The 17,181-nt window shown below is 48.4% G+C and overlaps 3 protein-coding genes across 12 annotated transcripts; 1 reads left to right on the forward strand and 2 right to left on the reverse strand.

Moving 5' to 3' along the window:
* Window positions 1-126: 126 nt before the first annotated feature.
* On the reverse strand, window positions 127-12,876 carry sgca (sarcoglycan, alpha). Of its 8 annotated transcripts, XR_015853998.1 has the most exons (20): window positions 12,064-12,872; window positions 11,499-11,664; window positions 11,196-11,414; window positions 10,979-11,122; window positions 9,340-9,449; window positions 9,102-9,273; window positions 8,568-8,675; window positions 5,473-5,552; window positions 2,989-3,136; window positions 2,768-2,884; window positions 2,547-2,698; window positions 2,277-2,343; window positions 2,002-2,200; window positions 1,763-1,931; window positions 1,469-1,677; window positions 1,372-1,398; window positions 1,132-1,305; window positions 1,031-1,057; window positions 899-963; window positions 127-285 (listed from the first exon to the last, which is right to left on the reverse strand). XR_015853998.1 is itself a non-coding variant. In XM_088359787.1 (19 exons), exons 9-19 carry the CDS (start codon window positions 3,023-3,025, stop codon window positions 957-959), a joined length of 1,185 nt encoding a protein of 394 aa, XP_088215913.1. In that variant the 5' UTR covers window positions 3,026-3,136; window positions 5,473-5,552; window positions 8,568-8,675; window positions 9,102-9,273; window positions 9,340-9,449; window positions 10,979-11,122; window positions 11,196-11,414; window positions 11,499-11,664; window positions 12,064-12,867; the 3' UTR covers window positions 563-956. The 8 variants fall into 8 exon arrangements, 7 of the variants coding, with proteins under 7 accessions (XP_088215913.1, XP_088215914.1, XP_088215915.1 ...); XM_088359787.1 differs by lacking the exon at window positions 127-285 and having other exon boundaries at window positions 563-963; window positions 12,064-12,867; XM_088359788.1 differs by lacking the exons at window positions 127-285; window positions 12,064-12,872 and having other exon boundaries at window positions 563-963; window positions 11,499-12,052.
* LOC148382891 (neurabin-2-like) lies at window positions 3,323-12,952 on the forward strand. Of its 2 annotated transcripts, none has more exons than XM_088359778.1 (11): window positions 3,323-3,442; window positions 3,605-5,028; window positions 8,553-8,685; window positions 9,135-9,255; window positions 9,371-9,475; window positions 9,958-10,090; window positions 10,997-11,143; window positions 11,215-11,268; window positions 11,352-11,581; window positions 11,652-11,748; window positions 12,088-12,952. In XM_088359778.1, the coding sequence occupies exons 2-11, from the start codon at window positions 3,820-3,822 to the stop codon at window positions 12,136-12,138; spliced, it is 2,280 nt and encodes a 759-aa protein (XP_088215904.1). In that variant the 5' UTR covers window positions 3,323-3,442; window positions 3,605-3,819; the 3' UTR covers window positions 12,139-12,952. The 2 variants fall into 2 exon arrangements, with proteins under 2 accessions (XP_088215904.1, XP_088215905.1); XM_088359779.1 differs by having other exon boundaries at window positions 3,363-3,442; window positions 3,608-5,028.
* Window positions 12,951-17,132, reverse strand: LOC148382892 (histone-lysine N-methyltransferase PRDM9-like). Of its 2 annotated transcripts, none has more exons than XM_088359777.1 (7): window positions 16,905-17,132; window positions 16,710-16,818; window positions 16,345-16,401; window positions 15,983-16,260; window positions 15,847-15,914; window positions 15,545-15,735; window positions 12,951-15,457 (listed from the first exon to the last, which is right to left on the reverse strand). In XM_088359777.1, the coding sequence occupies exons 2-7, from the start codon at window positions 16,804-16,806 to the stop codon at window positions 13,578-13,580; spliced, it is 2,571 nt and encodes an 856-aa protein (XP_088215903.1). In that variant the 5' UTR covers window positions 16,807-16,818; window positions 16,905-17,132; the 3' UTR covers window positions 12,951-13,577. The 2 variants fall into 2 exon arrangements, with proteins under 2 accessions (XP_088215903.1, XP_088215902.1); XM_088359776.1 differs by having other exon boundaries at window positions 12,951-15,460.
* Window positions 17,133-17,181: the final 49 nt, after the last annotated feature.

Consider the following 17,181-nt stretch of genomic DNA (forward strand, 5'->3'; position numbering starts at 1 on the left):
AGAAGAAGACAAAAAAAAAAACCAACCAGGAAGCAGACCCACTTCCATGGTTGAAAAAGAGAGATTGTGTACTTATGTTGTACATGTATAATAAATCAAGATGTTTTTAATTATTTTTTGCTGGGTGCTGAAATAAAGCATGTGAAGTGGTTCTACTCACTGGCTGACTTTTCACTGTCCTGTCGAGCAACTGTTGTGAAACCCAAAATGGCTCCCGTCTTTAAAGTTAGCATCTATCGGTGCCTAGCCGCACCAACTATTCCACAGCAGTTGCACTTGTGTTTCCTAAGAGCAGCAGTGAAAACAAAGCCAATTATTTTTCTATCATTCATACTAATAGACAATTTACTGACAACAACAATGGAGGAGGAGGCCGGGGTACTCGGGCACAAGAAGTACATGCACCCGCCAAACAGGAAAGCTGGAGGTGAGATTTTAAACTAAGAGTCTCACAAATGTGAGGCAGTCCTATCCACTTGCACAACGCGCTGCCTCTTTTCGGTTTCATCCACAGAATCAAAATTCTTTTAGGACATTTTTTCTGAAACAAAAACGCACCGTCTAGCGGTAAACAGAGCACTTTATTTCTTAAACACCCATTTCCACAAATCTCACTCAAAAAGCCCTGGCATCACAATAAATAAAAAAAGAAGGACAAGCTTTGGACCTTGCAGTGTTAACTAAATTACTCTACCGCCCCCTGGTGGACTTTAAGCGCAATAGGCATTCAGGGTCATTTGTAACCTAAAATTAAGAGTTTATGTAATTTAAATGAATTTCCACCCGTCTATCTTATCTTAACCTAACTTGGACTGTTAACGATCAAAATCAGAACTTTTAAAAACTATATTACGGTTAATAGTGTAACACACTGATGATTAGAGAGAAAAACACTCACAAACGTTAAGCGCACACAAGACATTCCGTCCTCCTGAATCGACGCTCCATTGGTGCTCTTATTTCCTGCAGAGGCAAAGACAACATTTGTTGACTTTAAAGCATCAAGCAGTACGTGTGAGCGAAGTCTCACCTTGGCATCGTGTCGACATTGGGGTCACTGCGAGGAGACGCAAATCAGATAGAAAATGTGCTTTAAATAAAATGTGGAGGGACAAAAAAAAAGGTTCTTACTGCTGGGCCATGATGAGGGGCATACGGGGGCTGTCGGAGGGCGTCGCCTGGGCTCCTGTACGGCTGTCGAACATGGGCAGCGTGGAGAGCGGCGGGGGGACGCCCCGGTGGTCCGCCATGCTCCTCAACTCGTCAGTGTTGTCCAGAATGGTGTGGTGGTGGTACAGCTGGATCCTGTGCCACAGCGTGAAAATTAGGATATTGAGTCCCTGTTTATTGCTGGCTAGGTTTTTGACTTACTGATTTGTCCTTTCGTTCCTCTTGTCACTGTAAAAACATCACGTGGTAGTTAATGTGTTCACAAAGTAGGTCAAATGTTGCGCGGTTGAAAACGTACACGCCTTCGCGACGTCCACACATGATGTAGGTGAGCAGCAGACACAGGACGAGGGCCACCACTAGGGGCACAATAATAGTCACGAGGTAGTCCGGTAAAAAGTCCCGGTCCTCCGGGGACTTGGGTGGCTCGAAGTCCTGGCCGGCCTCGAGCACACCGGAGCCCAAGGTAGGGGCTGGCGGGCTTGGAGCCATCTGGGACAGATCAAACTGAAGGGGTAGGGGGGGGTGCAAAAGGGGTATTGCATGTAAGCTGTTGCGTTCCCCCTGATACTCGCCACTCCACATGTCTCACCAGCTCAGTGCTGCACCAGCTGATACAGTTGCTGGGGATGCTGCAGAAGTTGCACTCCCCAGGAACCTTGACCTTGGCGCCCGTCGCACACTGCCGCTGATACTCTGGCGTCTGTACCTGGAGGAGGCAGCCCGAGAAGTTCTGCTCCGATCCCACCTTCACGTACACGCTGGCGCAAAAGTGAGGAGAGAAAAATAAATCAACTGACTGGTGGATGGAAAATAATAATGCCGTGTTACCCTTCAAAATGTCCTGCCAGCGGAAGGGGCACGCGGCCGCCGCGGTCCAGTGCGTTGGAGATGTTGACAATGTCCAAGGCCTCCGTGTCCCACAGCTTCTGCAAGTCCTGCTTGATCTCATCCTGAACAGCAGGGGGCAGCACCTTCTCAATCTCTCGCAGCTTGATGAAGAACTCAGCCTGATAGGATGGGATCTTGGCTAAGAGAGAGTGGGGATGGGATTAACATGAGTTCATTGAAAGTACAGTGGGACCTCGAATCCATCCTTTTTGTACCTGCAATCACGTTAAGGACAAGAATTTGCCTGGTGGTTTCGTAGCTTCGCTTGTTGACAGCGTAAATCTGCCGGAAACAAAATGACAATATTGTTTTGCAAAGAAATTTGTTTTCTACCATTTTCATCCCATTATTTGGTTAACACATGATGCTGAAATAAAGTGAATCATAAAGGCTTTGTTGACATTTCTGGAAAGGCTGAAAAAGCTTCTAAAAATGACACAGCTGGCAATTTTCTCTCCTTGAATTCCTAACAAGAGTCCAGATACCTCAATGACGCTTTTCCCGGTCGACATGGGGGTCCCGTACAGAAAGCCGTTGTCGAAGGGATGCCTCTGGGTGAAGCGAAGCCACTCGGGAAGATCTGGGAAGTACTGCAGGTTGCACTTGAACACCATCGGGTCATCGTACAGGCGCCCCACTATACATGATGAAAAAAAAAACACTCACTAGGACATATTGGGTGGGGGGACAAGACACTGGCTCTTACGGTAGAGCTGGGACAGTGGCTCAAAGTCGCTCTGGAAGGTTTCTCTCATCAACTCGTAGGAGAAAAACTTCCCTGCTGGGATGTTGAATTTGATCTCCGCGTGAGCTGCACTCACAACTGTGTGGATGATTAAACACAGTAGAAATCACAACATGAGTGTCAAAACCAAGGTAGCAAAACTATACATGTTTTTTTTTTTAATATAAAAGACAAAAACTTGCCTGTTAGAAGGAGAAACCAGCTCCTGCACACTGCCATCTTGTTTTGGCCCGTGATTGACAGCTCCAAGTGCACAGTAAGAAAGACTGGCCGGGGTTATTTTGGTCACTCCCGCCTCCAAAGACATCCAAAGAGGCGGTACTCTTCAGGCTGGTGATTAAAATAAATGGATGCCACATAATTAAATTGTATTGCAATGACAAAAACATGCATTTACTCAATAATAGGCCGTCAGGAGGTCATTTGTAAGGACTTTGGAGACAGAGGGCCATGGCATACAAGGGTCATGTCCCGTTGCGGGTAAACTCTATTGGAATCCGCCGGCGCTAGGACCCAGCGGATTCTTCTCCTCCATGCAGCGGCGGCTCTCGGCTCGCGGAGGAGGACCAGGCAGAAATCTGCTGCTCGCCGCAAGAGGAGATCAAAATGATGCTGCCTTTAAAAAGGGATTAAAACGTAAGCAATCTGTCGTCAAGCGCGCTAAAGCCGCCGAGTCTCGTCGCTGCTCTACATTTCCCGTTCAACTGTCATTTGAACGATCGCGACAATCGTGCAAGGATCACCGTTGCAATTTCGCGCAAGCTAATGACAGATGCATCGTGCCCACTTTCTCCACAGCAGTGCATGAGATCTGCAGCGCGGCGCGGCGCGGTGCGGTGCATGCAGGCCTTGAATGCAATCTGTTGTTTTCGTCTCGATCCACCTGCCCCGTTAGCCTGAGCGCATCAGCCGCTCGCCGGTGGATAATACAGCTTTGCAAGCGGGAGTGAAAGAGGGAGGGAGGGAAGGCATGCCGTCGCAGAGCATCCGTCGCGACGCCTGAGCGAGCCACCATGATGAAGACGGAACCCACTGCCAAGAGCGCCGGCTCCACGCTCAGGAGCCCATCCCCGCACAGGAGCGCCTATGAGGCAGGGATGCAGGCCCTCAAGCCCGTCCCCGACAACGCCGCCAATGGAGACGTGCAGGGCGGCCCCCGGGGTCGCAGGTACGGCTCCAACGTGCACCGCATCAAGAACATGTTCCAGCAGCTGCAGACCACCACGGGCGAAGCCGAGACAGAGGAGGGTGCTAAGGGAAGCGACAAAGCCGTGCGGCTCTCCCTTCCTAGGGCCGGCAGCCTCAACGAGAACGTGGACCACAGCGCGCTGCTCAAGCTCGGCTCGACCGTGTCCGAACGCGTCAGCAAGTTCGACACCAAGCCCGAGAACGGCCACCAGCGGGCTTCATCGCCCAGCTACTCCAAGCTGCAAGAAACCCGCCGCATTTTTGAGCAGCAGCAGCAGGAGAAGCTGCAGCAGCAGCAGCAGCAGCAGCAACAGGAGAAGGTGCAGCAACAGGAGAAGGTGCAGCAGCAGGAGAAGCTGGCCACCACCAGGGTGCTGCTCAAGCCGGATAAGGCCCCCAGCCTGCAGGAGGGCAGGCTGGACATGATGGCCCGCTTCAACGGCAGCACCGAGTCCCTGGACAGCCTGGACGCCAGCGAGGCCGTGTCCCCCACTGTCAGCCAACTCAGCGCCGTCTTTGAACGGGCAGCCGAGCTCCGGAACAACCTGAACCGCCTCTCGTCCACGCCGCCGCTCCCATCCAGGGGGGTCAGCGCCAAGGTGGGCGTGTTGAACTCGAAAATAATCACCAAGAGGGCGAGTGCCTTGGTCTCCAGCAACCATGGGGATGACCAAGACGGGCCTGCCAGGAGCCTCCGCAGGGGGGCCGAGACCATAAACGGGGGGCAAAAGGAAGAGGCGCAACAGCACAGGTCAAAGACCGTGTCTGATGCGGGCGTGGAGGCCAAGGCAGAGCAACTTGAAGAAGCCAGCATGGTGGCACGCTTCAAGAACGGAGATGCCACTTCAACGGGCCTGGAGGCAGCAGAGGAGGGCAGCCGGACGCCGAGAGACGACGGCTCGAGCCAGGAAGAGGACGAGGACGAGGACGACCGCTACGAGGCCGAGTCCAGCTGCGTGGAGATCGCAGGGCTCCCCGTGGAGGAGGAACCGCCCCCATCGAGGAAAATCCGCTTCAGCATCGAGCCCATCAAGGTGAGTTCATGATAGTATGTGTTCTTCATTTCCAGGACAGCCCAAAACCATGCACATTAGGGTTCCTGAAAACCCCAAATTGGATAAAGTCCCATCTTTTTTTGACCTTTAAGGCCAGCATTTTGGTAACTAATGAAGTACTGGGTGGACGCTAGGATGTGTGTACCCAATAATGTGGTCAGTGAGCTACTTATACGATAATGGACAGGTCAAGCTTGTTCAGAGTTGACCCCGAAATGTCTTGACGAAGGGAAACCCTCCCCCCGTCTTCACGCTGTACCCCACAGAGGCCTTTGTTATGGAGATTGATGTAGTGTGTGCGTGTCAAAGGAGCGTCGGGGTCAAACGCAGGAGGGGGGGGGGGGGGGGGGGGGGGGGTATTATGCTATTATGTGCCTCAAATGTCACGCGTCCCCGTTGCATAGTCACTTCTATGTCACTTACCAAACAGGAAGTAACCATTTTTAGCGCCCGCTTCCTGTTGTCGGCAGACAAAAGGGTCTTGTTGCGGCGATGGCGGGTCTCTAAAAGAAAAAAATTAAAAAGTATGATTGGGGGTAGGGTTCATACGCAAGTCTCTTACTCATTCGTCGCTTTGTCATCAGTTGTTGCCGTTTATAAAAATAGAAACTCCGCCACGAACATCTCGTTGAGCTCGTTTGCTTTGGAATTTTTTTTTTTTTCTCCTCACATGTATGCAACTTCAACGTGATGGTTCAAAAGGGATTGTTTTGGGTAAACGCTTGCATAATAAGTCGAATTTTACAGCTTATAACTTATCAAGTGATTACGTGAGCATGCAAGGGTATGTCGAAATCAAATCATCAAGAAGATTTGGAAAAAAGACATTTAAAGACAAAAGAGGGTTTTTAGTCACAACCTCGTCCCAGACTGAGACTTCAACTAAATTCTTGAGGAATTTTTTCTTTTTTTTTCTCAAACGTACTTGGCAAAAAAAGATAAGCACACACATTTTATTGGGCAACAACAATGTGCCCCCTGTGACTTAATAATAAAAGTACTTTTTAAAGCTCCATGGTAAAAGAGGAGCTTGTTTTGTCTACACAAATAAGCAAAATAAATAAACAAGTGAGCGAGTTGTTACATAAGTTGTCACCTGAACGAGTGGGCGCTCTGGCACACACACACACACACACACACACACATTCCACCAACACATCACTGCGGGACAGAAACAAAAGCGAGGGCCAGTGCGACCTTGCTGATTATCTCGAACAGACTATGTGAAACTCAGTCCGAGTCGCCAATCTCAAACGGCGTGTTTATCGCTCGCCTCTGCTGAGCACCCACCAACACTAACACAATCAGACATGACACCTCTTTAGTGGGGACGAGTTGGGATATTTCAATAAAAAAAAAAAAAGTGCTTGTTTGCCTCACACTGACCATCTTTAGTTATTCGAATACGATTAATTTGATGGTCTGTTAATCGATTAATTTTGCCACCTCTATTATCTGTGCGTGGGAGATGCAAACCACGGCGGAAAGACAGTGGCATGATTCTCGGCTCTGTCTGTCGCTGACCTTGATATTCTGCCGCTACGTCCCTCTCACGAGGTCATGGCTAAGCTGCCCATCGAACTGGCCTGCCAAAGCAGATGAACCCGAGTGCCATGCAGCTGACCATTATTTTATCTGTGGTCTACATCTGGGCTGCGGATTAAGCCCGCCCATTCTAGACCGCTTTGGCGACGACGTCTAATACGTTATCGACTTAATAACCATCTCATCGATGTTTTTATTCATCTTCGACAAAGCGCAACGGCAAATTCACCTGGCGGAGTTTGAGAATGACGGAGCTAGCGGAGAGGAATTTATTTCTGACGCTGGGCACCTTGTTGGCTCGATCCAAATATAGACGCGATTGGTAAGGAAGCGAGAGCATCAATTGTTGGAGTGGGCAGAGGAGGTTGCAGAGGAAGTGACTGCAAGTTTACTCACTAGGATCATTTGAGAAAAATAATCAGATTAAGACGCGTTATATTATTTGTCTACATGTGTTGCTCCACCGTTTGTGTCCATGGCGTGCTGCATTATCTTTCATAGGAGTGGCAATCGACATTAGAAGGAGGTTGCGACGAGGAACATTTGGCGAGTTTATGATGCGACTATTGGAGGCCTATTATGACGGCTCTTCGTCATATAAGTGTTGGTTGTCACTTGCATGCCGTTAGCAGTCTTGAGTGACGCCCACATCGACTCAAACCGGTTAGCGTCTGCGGCTAGCTGCAATTGTAGGACATCCCATACTGAAGAGGGAAGGGAGGGAGTTTCCTGGCCATCTGTCGGTTCCTCTGACCTACTATCTGTCACAACTGGAACGGCGCCCTTCTTTGGCACACACGCCGCCGCCGCCCTCCTCCCTTGTAGCGGCAGCGGCAGCCTGCCTCTAATCCCACTGTTTGTCTTCGATGCGCAACAACATGTCTGCAGGCTGAGGTGAAAGTGTGACGCTGTTAGTTAGTCAGGTGTCACCAACGTGCCAAGCCCACAATGAACACCTTAAATCAGGATGCCACTGTGTCAGGCGATGAGTAGACGAGTGTTGTGGGATGTATAGAAGCATTCATTGTGTCTATGTGTGTGCGTGTAATCCACATGCTTCTAATCCCGCTAAATACAAAGGTAACCTAAATCAAAAACCTCAGTCAGTGCTTGTCTGTCAGCATCATGGGTTGACTTTGGCCTCAATTTTTTGCAAAGTACACCATGTCTATATTATGAGATAAAAACAATTATATTTTTTTATTTTAAAACTGTAGCCGCTTTTAATTTTTTTTTTTTTAGTCCAATTTTTACACAACGTGTTCATTATATTATATTCTATTTGTATTTATCAATGTTTATATTTTAATTTTGTCCAATGGAGGCTTTTGGCAGATTTCAAATGAAGAAGCCTTTGCTCCTTGAGTGTTTCAGCGACGCATGCAAATACAATCATACTGTAAATCTCCGAGAGGAGAAGGCCAAGGGCGGGGCGGGTGCCAATTCTGATGAGCTTGCAGCGTTGCTATGGAGACGAAGAAAAGCCGTGTAACGCAGATGGACGCATTTGAACAAAGATCGAAAGAGAGATGCGCACACGACGTGAACACTAAAGTGTGAAAATGTCTCCGGAGTGAGAAGAAGAAAATGTTGGGGACAAATTGAGAGCGCTTGTGACGAGTCGAGCATGCGAGGTGCTGCATGCGTAATCGCCTCCTGTGTGTGCGCATGTGTGTGTGTGTGCAGCTGCAGGAGGCCTCCATTATTATGCTGGAGGTGTTTATGTGAACAGCCACACTGTTTAAAAAGAAGCAGAATGAACGTGGAATGTTAAAATACGCCTGTGTCGCTTTAAAACAGCTCTCGACCTCACCTGAACGAAATATTCATTTTCAAAATGACATGAGAGGAAAGTATTTGAGCTTTGGTTTAAAAATAAATCAAACACTACGTCGTACTGACAGGTCAACTTTAAGTCTTACGGTGAACCTAAAGTGCAGCGTGTTTGTGTCGTGCAGGTGTTTGCCACCTACCCCAACGAAGATTACGACAGGCGCAACGAAGACGTGGACCCCATGGCGGCGTCCGCCGAGTATGAGCTGGAGAAGCGGGTGGAGCGGCTGGACCTGTTCCCCGTGGAGCTGGAGAAAGGTGAGACGTGTTCCTAATCAACTGACCACCTCGTGAACGGCAAAAATTTACCTCCACCCTTCCCCAGGGAGCCTGACCCCCAAGATCTCTTACACATGAAGGAGTATTCAAATATTTATTTATAAGAGATTATATTTAGAAGTGTGTACATGACCCATCATTCTTGCTATAAGTGACTTAAAAGCTTTTACTTGAGCTCCCTTCTTGCAAGAGTAAAATGGTTTTTCATGCTAAAAAGTAAAAAAAAAAAAGTGTGAGGACAAAAATGAAAAAATATTTCTGTCATGTACTATAAATACTATATTTAAAAAAAAGTATGTAATTTTTCTTTAAATATTACATCGCCTTTATTGAAAAGAAAAGAAAAAATGGCATATTTTTTGGCCTATTTTTTAAAAAATAAAGAAGCAGCATACCTTTAAATGAAGCCAGCTTGTCTTGACTTCCAGATGAGGACGGCCTGGGCATCAGCATCATCGGCATGGGCGCGGGGGCCGACATGGGCCTGGAGAAGCTTGGCATCTTCGTCAAAACCGTTACCGAAGGGGGCGCGGCGCATCGCGACGGCAGGTGCGTTCCCGATGTCACCTCCACAAACATCAACAACTTCATTTTAGAATGTGTGCTGCTGTGTGCAAAAACACGGACACCTACAGAAAGTGCTTGTCGATGGTGCTCCGTGCAGGATCCAGGTGAACGATTTGATCGTGGAGGTGGACGGGACCAGTTTGGTGGGAGTCACCCAGAATTTTGCCGCCTCTGTGCTGAGGAACACCACGGGAACCGTCAAGTAAGATGATAAGTTCAAATCAACAATAATTTGAATAGAAGATTATTTAACAGGATTTTTTTTTTGCACTTAAGCATCATTTCAGGACCTTAAATGCATTCTATTAGTGGCTAGGCGTCATCCTTAATGGAGTGCAGCCGTTCTTGCTGTTGGGGCCTTTGTGTGACTTGGGATGATCAAAGGCTGTCAAACAGCGCATGCATTATGGATTATTATTAAAGAAAAAAAAACACGCTCAGGCTGAGAAAAAAACAAAAAACAGGCGCATTAAATTACCCGAAAATTGAAAGGCTTCACAAATCATGCCGTCTTCACTCTCCTCTTTAATTAAGACATTTTGTTTGCTTTGTAGTCACAGTAATGAACGGAGGCAAAATGGATGAGTCATTGAAAATTGTTATTTCTCAAAAACGAGTGCTCTCTCTGGAAATCTTTTGTCTATCTATTATGACTGTTGCCTTATTGATAAATGTGCCGCTCAGGTTCTTCATCGGACGCGAGAAGCCGGGAGAGCAGAGTGAGGTGGCGCAGCTCATCCAGCAGACGCTGGAACAGGAACGCTGGCAGCGCGAGATGCTGGAACAGCGCTACAACCAGTATATGGAAGAGCATGAGGTCTGTCTATTTTTTTGCGGGGGGAGGCAGGGGCATAAAAGTGCACGGCTCGTTATTGTGGAATGTGCGGCGGGGCGGCGGTCGTGCTGCCGGGGAAACGCTGAGTAATCTAGTATTCTGCTCATCCCCCCCCCCCCCCCCCCCCCCCCCCCTTGCCTTCCCTCCCCCCACTGACTCGGAATTCTGCCTGCTTTCTCAGCCGAGTTGCCTCATCAATATTTAGCTGGGATTACTTCCACTTTGGGAACAGATGCGCTTGTGTGTATTTTTACACACACGCGGCCGTCAAAACATCAGTCACGCCTGCACAACCGAATCAAAGCCATCAAGAAATCGGATCTTGCGTTTATGATCACGGTCGTCAGACATCTCGCTCTGCCAAACAAAGCAACGGAAACATTAGAAAGGTCCTGCTGTGTGTGACCTACAAGCTCTTTTGTCATTGCCACGGTAACGTGACGATTGCAAAATGGCTCCCGGGATGAGCCTCGCTGCTCCCGACCGGTCCTTTCATTGCTACACGTGCGCGGAAACGACCTTTTCCATTGGCGGCAAAAACAGGAAGTGACTCCATTCATCAAGAGAGGGTGGTTCTTGAAAAGCATCAAGAAAGGATGGTAGAGAATGTGAGGCGATTTTGCCCTACCTACTGGCTGTTTGCAGTACTGCACCTGTTTTTTTCTCCATTCCCGTTTTAACCCCTTATAAGCAGTCATTTCCAACCACTATGCCGAAATGAAATTATTTCCATTTAATTATTTAATTTACTTGCAACAAATCACTTCATGTGTTTTTAAAAAATCTATATAGAATTGACCCCTATTATAAATGCATTTAAAAAAAAAAAAAAGGGGGCTACCTTATCAAAGTGTACATTTTTATTCTCACCGCTTTTGGTTCCTGCAGGAAGGCGAGTACGGCACCGATGAGGATGAAGACGAAGACGTCAGTCCGCAGTACACGGGCGCCATCGAAGTGTTCGACTTGGCGGAGAACGAGGACCTGTCGCCGCTGGAGACGGACCCGGAGAAACTGGCCCATAAGTACAAAGAGGTGCGCATGACAATGTGCTACTTATGCATAATTATGATAATATGTTCCTTACCTTGTGTCCTTCCATTCAGCTCCAAATTAAGCACGCTGTGACTCAGGCAGAAATCCAGCAGCTGAAGAGGAAGGTACGCTGGATTCATCTGCGGGAACATCTCCGTTCCTCTCCAGCGCTTCTCGTAAGGAACGATTTCTTTCTTTATTCCCGCAGCTCCACCACGCCGAGCAGGACAAGCAGCGCTGGCGCATGGACAAGGCGCAGCTGGAGCAGACCCTGCAGGAGAACAAGGAGCGCATGGAAAAGCTGGAGGGCTACTGGATGGAGGCGCAGAGTCTGTGCCAGGCGGTGGACGAGCACCTGAAGGAGACGCAGGCGCAGTACCAGACGCTGGAGCGCAAGTACAGCAAGGCCAAGCGGCTCATCAAGGAATACCAGCAGAAGTAAGACCGACGTCCGACGCTCTCTTGACCCTTTTTTGGAAATGCTGATTGATCCTCTGCCCTTCTGCAGGGAAATTGAGTACCTGAGGAAGGAGACACAGAGATGTGCACAAGCGGGAGCCGAGGCCTCACTCCTCAAGGAGGAGTCGGGTCAGCTGCAGGAACAGGTCGGTCAGTGAGATCACATAAAGAGAAAAAGCATTACATGTGTGGGTCAGACGGCTTGAAATAAATGCAGGCTATAAAATAAGAGGTCATTTAAAATAGGCATTGGCTGGTAATTAAAAATAACTGCTAGAAAGTCTCTCTAATCTGTAGCGCCCTCTAGTGGTTTGGAAAGGTAATTCTAAAACCAAACAGATGACCATGATACATTTTGGTGCAAATCTGGATTAAAGTGCAGCTGTATGTGTCATAATCAAATGTGTAATTTGGAGATTTACAAAATAGAAAAACAAGATGACTAGAAAAAAAAAATCCACCTCTTCTTCTGGGCTCCATTGCAGGTGGCTGACTTGGAGTGCCGTGTGGAGGAGCTCAAATCGGAACCTTTATAAGAAGCCTTTTGGAGGTAGACAAAAAAAAGGAGAGCACAACAAGGAGCAGCAGGGTATCTTTTGTCTACTCTCCATGTCGAACCCTTTTTCTTTTACACCTGGAGAGTATTTAATCCCGGAATCTGGTATTTATTTTTCCCCCCTAATTGCCAAACAAAAACAATGTCCTGTCTTTCTAGTTTGGTGACTTTTTCCAGCGTGTACAGATGTGACTACTGTATAGGTGTGGTTTAACAAGAGTTTTTAATATGTGTCATAATATTTAACACATCATGTAAACTCAAATTAGACGGACGAGTGTTGTAAATTTGATGTGAGATTGACAACTGGGATCAAAACAGGACTGATTGTAACTGTGGCGACCACCTGCTGCCTAACAGTGTTTTGTGTATTTTATTTATTTTCTTTTTTTACACACTTAAGACTCATAAATATGAATCTAGGCCTCCGTTTATTCATGACTACTAACTGGAGCAGCAAGTACCAGCACAGGACATTTTAAGGTCTGGAACCAGCAGCTGCAGCATGAGGAGGAATAGGGAAGAAAAAAAAAAAGGGGAAAAAACAACAACAACAAACCCACTGCCTGAATTGAACGCTACCAACATCTTTGTAGAGCTCAGCTTTTAACTGCGTATTTATAAGACAAATATGTGAGCAAAAATTGTGTTTATGTTAAAAAAAAAGTAATATATCTGGATAACGAAAGTGAAGAAAAACAGGCACGGTTGTATTTTTCCTAATAATAATAATAAGGCTTGTACAGTGCACATTCTTGGCATTGTGTGTTTTGTGGATTAAACGGTCAACAATGGTGGACAAAGTGCTTGTTTTTATTTCAACGAACAAAAACAAAAAAATGGCATGCACTAGGGATAGCCCTTGGCAGGTTAACGATTCAACGTATTAAATATTTGTATATTGTTGACAGTGGCAATGGAAATGATTCAATCCTCAAACATTTTTTTTTCTTTAAACGCAAACAGGTGCAACAGCACGAATAGAATAGAATAAAGCTACCTGATGGTGCAGGTCTACTTGGATGTCGTTCAAGTAGCGGACGTCACATGCTTCTCTTGACCACCACATCACTTGATGGACCTTTTTTTTTCCCTTTTACAACAGATGTATATGTATTATATATTGTAATGTGTTAGCATAACAAATGAAATGCTGTCCAATTAGATGGCAGAAAGTAAAAGTGTATCCACTTTTTTGCAGACAGTAACTTTTGGAGCAAATAAGTGAACGTGGACAACTTTACCGCAGCACACCGGATGATCTCTCACCGCACACTTCATTCACACTGGCTGGAGACAGAATGGAGCTCAGCGCCGGTGGCTGTGGTCAACATGCTGCTCATTCCTAAAATGCACTGAGGATCATTTATAACAAATATCAGATTCAAACCAAGGCTGGCTGAAGGTGAATGAAATGATTCAGGTGTGCATCTTGCGATGGTGCCTACGCAAATGATAGTTCCTGGAGAAGCTCTTGCTGCACACGGTGCAGGTAAACATGCGCTGGCCCATGTGCAGCATGCGGTGCGCCTTGAGGCTCTGCGGCCGGCTGAAGCTCTTGCAGCACTGTTCGCACTTGTGGGGCCGCACGCCCGTGTGCTTCCGCTCGTGCCGCTTCAGGTCGCCCGACTGGCGGAAGCTCTCGCCGCAGTGCGTGCACAGGTAGGGCTTCTCGCCCGTGTGTGTGCGTAAGTGCACAGTGAGCTGGCTGGAGTTGGCGAAGGCCTTGGCGCAGTGCGGGCAGCCGTGCGGCTTCTCGCCCGTGTGCGTGAGCCGGTGCTGCTTTAGGGTGTAGCGGTTGCCGAAGCCCTTGCCGCAGTCGGCGCAGAAGTAGAGCACCTTTACCTGTTGGAAGCACGAGTGGCTTTTAAAGGCTTTGGCGTCGGAGTAGTCTTTTTTGCAGCGCGAGCACATGAACACTTTGACGTCCTGCTCCTCCTCCGGCTGATACGCGGAGCTGTCGGCCCGGTACTCCGCCGGGTGGTGCCTGCGGACGTGCTTGGAGAGGAAGCTCTTGGCGGTGAAGGAGAACTGGCAATGGGCGCAGGAGAAGAGCTCGGTGGTGCAGTGGTACTTCCTGCAGTTGTCGGCTCGCCGGTGCTGCTCCAGGCCCGCCGACTCGACAAAAACCTTGCTGCAGTGCTCGCAGCGGCGTTGGGGCACGCTGCGGTGGACGGTCCGTTCGTGGCGCCGCAGGAAGACCGAGCGGCCGAACGTCGAGCCGCAGATGGCGCACGTGTGGCGTTGCTGCTCGCACGCGTGCGCCCGCAGCTCGTCTGGGTCGGCGTAGCTTTCATGACAGTGGTTGCAACGGAAAAACTTCCGTTTGGAGAGCTCCTCGCCATCGAGCTGGGTGACGAGGGATATTTTGTATTTGGAGGCGTGTCGCCGGGGCCTCTCGCAGGGAAGCCTCGTGACAGCGTCCGGGGGTTTTGAGCTGGAATCGGGATTGTCCCGCTGCCCGAGCTCCTCCGAGTGACTGGCACCGACGTGCAGTTGGAGGAGGGCCACGGTGGAGAAGTCGAGAGAACACTGGCCACAGCTAAATGGCATCTCGGCGGGTGGCCCGGACAAACGGCGAGCTCTCGGGCGGCCTGTGCGTCGCGTGCGGTGGCGCTGCAGGTGGCGGGTGAGGTCGCTGCACTGGCCGAAGCACCGCTTGCAGAGGGTGCACACGAATGGGCGGATCTTGTCGTGCACCAGCGCCTTGTGCTTTTTGAGGAACGCTTTGACACGGAAAGTTTTACCGCACTCAGCGCAAACGTGGGGCTGCTCGTCCGCTTCTTGCTCTCCAGCTTCACTTGAAATTTTGTCCTTTTCATCACCGGGTTGCTCGCTCGTCGTCGTAACTTCCGGCGTGTTGGAAGCTTCTTCTTGGGCGTCGCCGACCTGATGGCCGTTTTCTGCTAAGTTTGTCGCAGCGGGCTTCCTGTGAACAACCTGGTGTCTGAGCAAACCTGACGCCTGGCTGAAGCTACGCCGGCACAGCGTGCAGCAGTAAGGGCGCCTGTTCCGGTGCACGCACAGTTCGTGCCTCCTCAAGTGAGACGCTTGCTTGAAAGTCTTACCGCAGTCGGAGCAGGCCATCGTCATGACTGCGTCCGGAAGTGGCGTCAGAGCAGGGGCAGAGATCCCGGCGTCTGCGCCGGGATTGTCTGGCTCGGTTTCATCACGATGCGATTTCTGCCGTTGATGCGAGTGGAAGCAGTTGGCGTGGTGCTGGAGGAAGGCCTCGGTGGTGAAGCTCAGCTGACAGTGGCCGCACACAAAAACCTGTGAGGCTTCAGGTGGGACGCTATCTGCTAAAATAAATGAAGAAATCAAATTGACGACATTGAGTAACTCTTGAGCCATATGTGATTTCTTTATTTCAAATTCCAAAGTACCTGCAGTCTGGAGCTTGGTCACCCAAAATTGCATCCAAGCGTCGCTAAAGCGTGCAAGGAGCTTGTCGCTGGGCCACACCAGCAACTCTTCTCCAGCGTTGACGCCGCGGCAGCAGTGGTACAAGATGCTGCCTTTGTACTGCACTGCCAGCAGATTGCTCTCATCCCTGTTGCGAGCACGCTTGACATACCTGCAACAGAGCGAAAACAGTCAAACGGGCACACATCATCATTGTGTTGAGTTTTATTATATAAAAAATATGACAAGTTTAAGATTAAGAAGAAAAATAATCTCATCAAACCTCATCCAGTTTGAAAACGTTTCAGTGGAGGCATCAATGTACTCATAAGCTTCTTGCCCTTTGTAAATCTGCAAAATGAAAAAGAATATAAATTCTTTACAATGCTTAAAAGCTACAATCTAAATACGCCACCTACCTCCCAGGAAAAGTCACTTTTGATGGCGTTCTCCATGCTCGTCTCTTCGCCCTCAAAAGGTCCAAAATGCATCCCAGGAGCAAGCGCCAGCCCGTGGTTGATGACCCCTACACCTGCGCCGGGAATACTGGAGCGGCCCACCGTCAAGCCGTAGGGCAATGTCAAGAGGGCCCTCTCGGGGACCCCCATGCTTGTGGGAAAATCAAGGATAAAAGATGGGCCGCTGGTCTTGAAGGGGTCGCTCTGGTCTTGGTAGAGCGCAAGGCACTCCTCGCAGCCTGGAGGACAGTTACAAAATGTTCAAGTTTAGACAGTCATTACAACTGTGAGTTTATCTTTATTTAAGGATTGATCTTCCTTACAAAAGCCTTCTTCGGCCCCTCCATTACCGACAAGCAACTTCTGGATTGGTGGAATCCCTGAAAGGTGAAATGGAGACAATGTAGTAAATTGAAAAGCTGCAATACATATAAAAATAAAACTCAAAGATTAGATGTTGTGTGTCATTATTTCATTTTATTTGATACATTCTGGTTCCTCCTCACAATTTAGCTGCCAAGTCACTCAACCGTAACTAAACAAGCGGTACATGTTCGCGGGCATTTAGCTGCTTGAGGAGAAAGAAAAAAAGACAAAATACGGCAATATTTTCAATTTATGAGGGATGCGGACACATAAAATAGACAAATTTTAATATTTCGTCATTTGTGGGAAAAAATAAGTTTACCAGCTGCGTCGACGCTGTCGGTGGGCAAGCAGCCTTCTATGATAACAACTTGCCCGGTGGACTCGACCCATTCCACGGTGCTGGTCGTGCACGACATGGGGACCCCACACTCCATATAAAAAACACATTTTCTTTTTAATTAGTATTTTTCGGCGTTTACGGAGAGAGACATGACGGCGCCAAAACATATCTTACCTTTAAGGCTTAGCTAGCATGATGTTAGCGAAATACCCGCAAATAAGTCTCCTCAAAACGAACCAGAAACGAAGCGAGTCTTGACTTCGTGTTTGAGTCATGTCGCCATTGTAGTAATAGTTTTTTTTAAGTCGTTTTATTCTGTTTCTACATTGAAATAAGTTTATTTATCGAGCTCAAAATGTGTCGCTAATTCACACCGGAACAGTTTAACTTTGCCCGGGAACTGTCGATTGTGGATTTTCGGAATAAAAGCTTTCCGAGCTGGTGGAATTTC

The sequence above is a fragment of the Syngnathus floridae genome, chromosome 18 (genome assembly GCF_059516105.1).
Source record: "Syngnathus floridae isolate MCC-2025c chromosome 18, RoL_Sflo_1.0, whole genome shotgun sequence".
NCBI lineage: Eukaryota > Metazoa > Chordata > Actinopteri > Syngnathiformes > Syngnathidae > Syngnathus > Syngnathus floridae.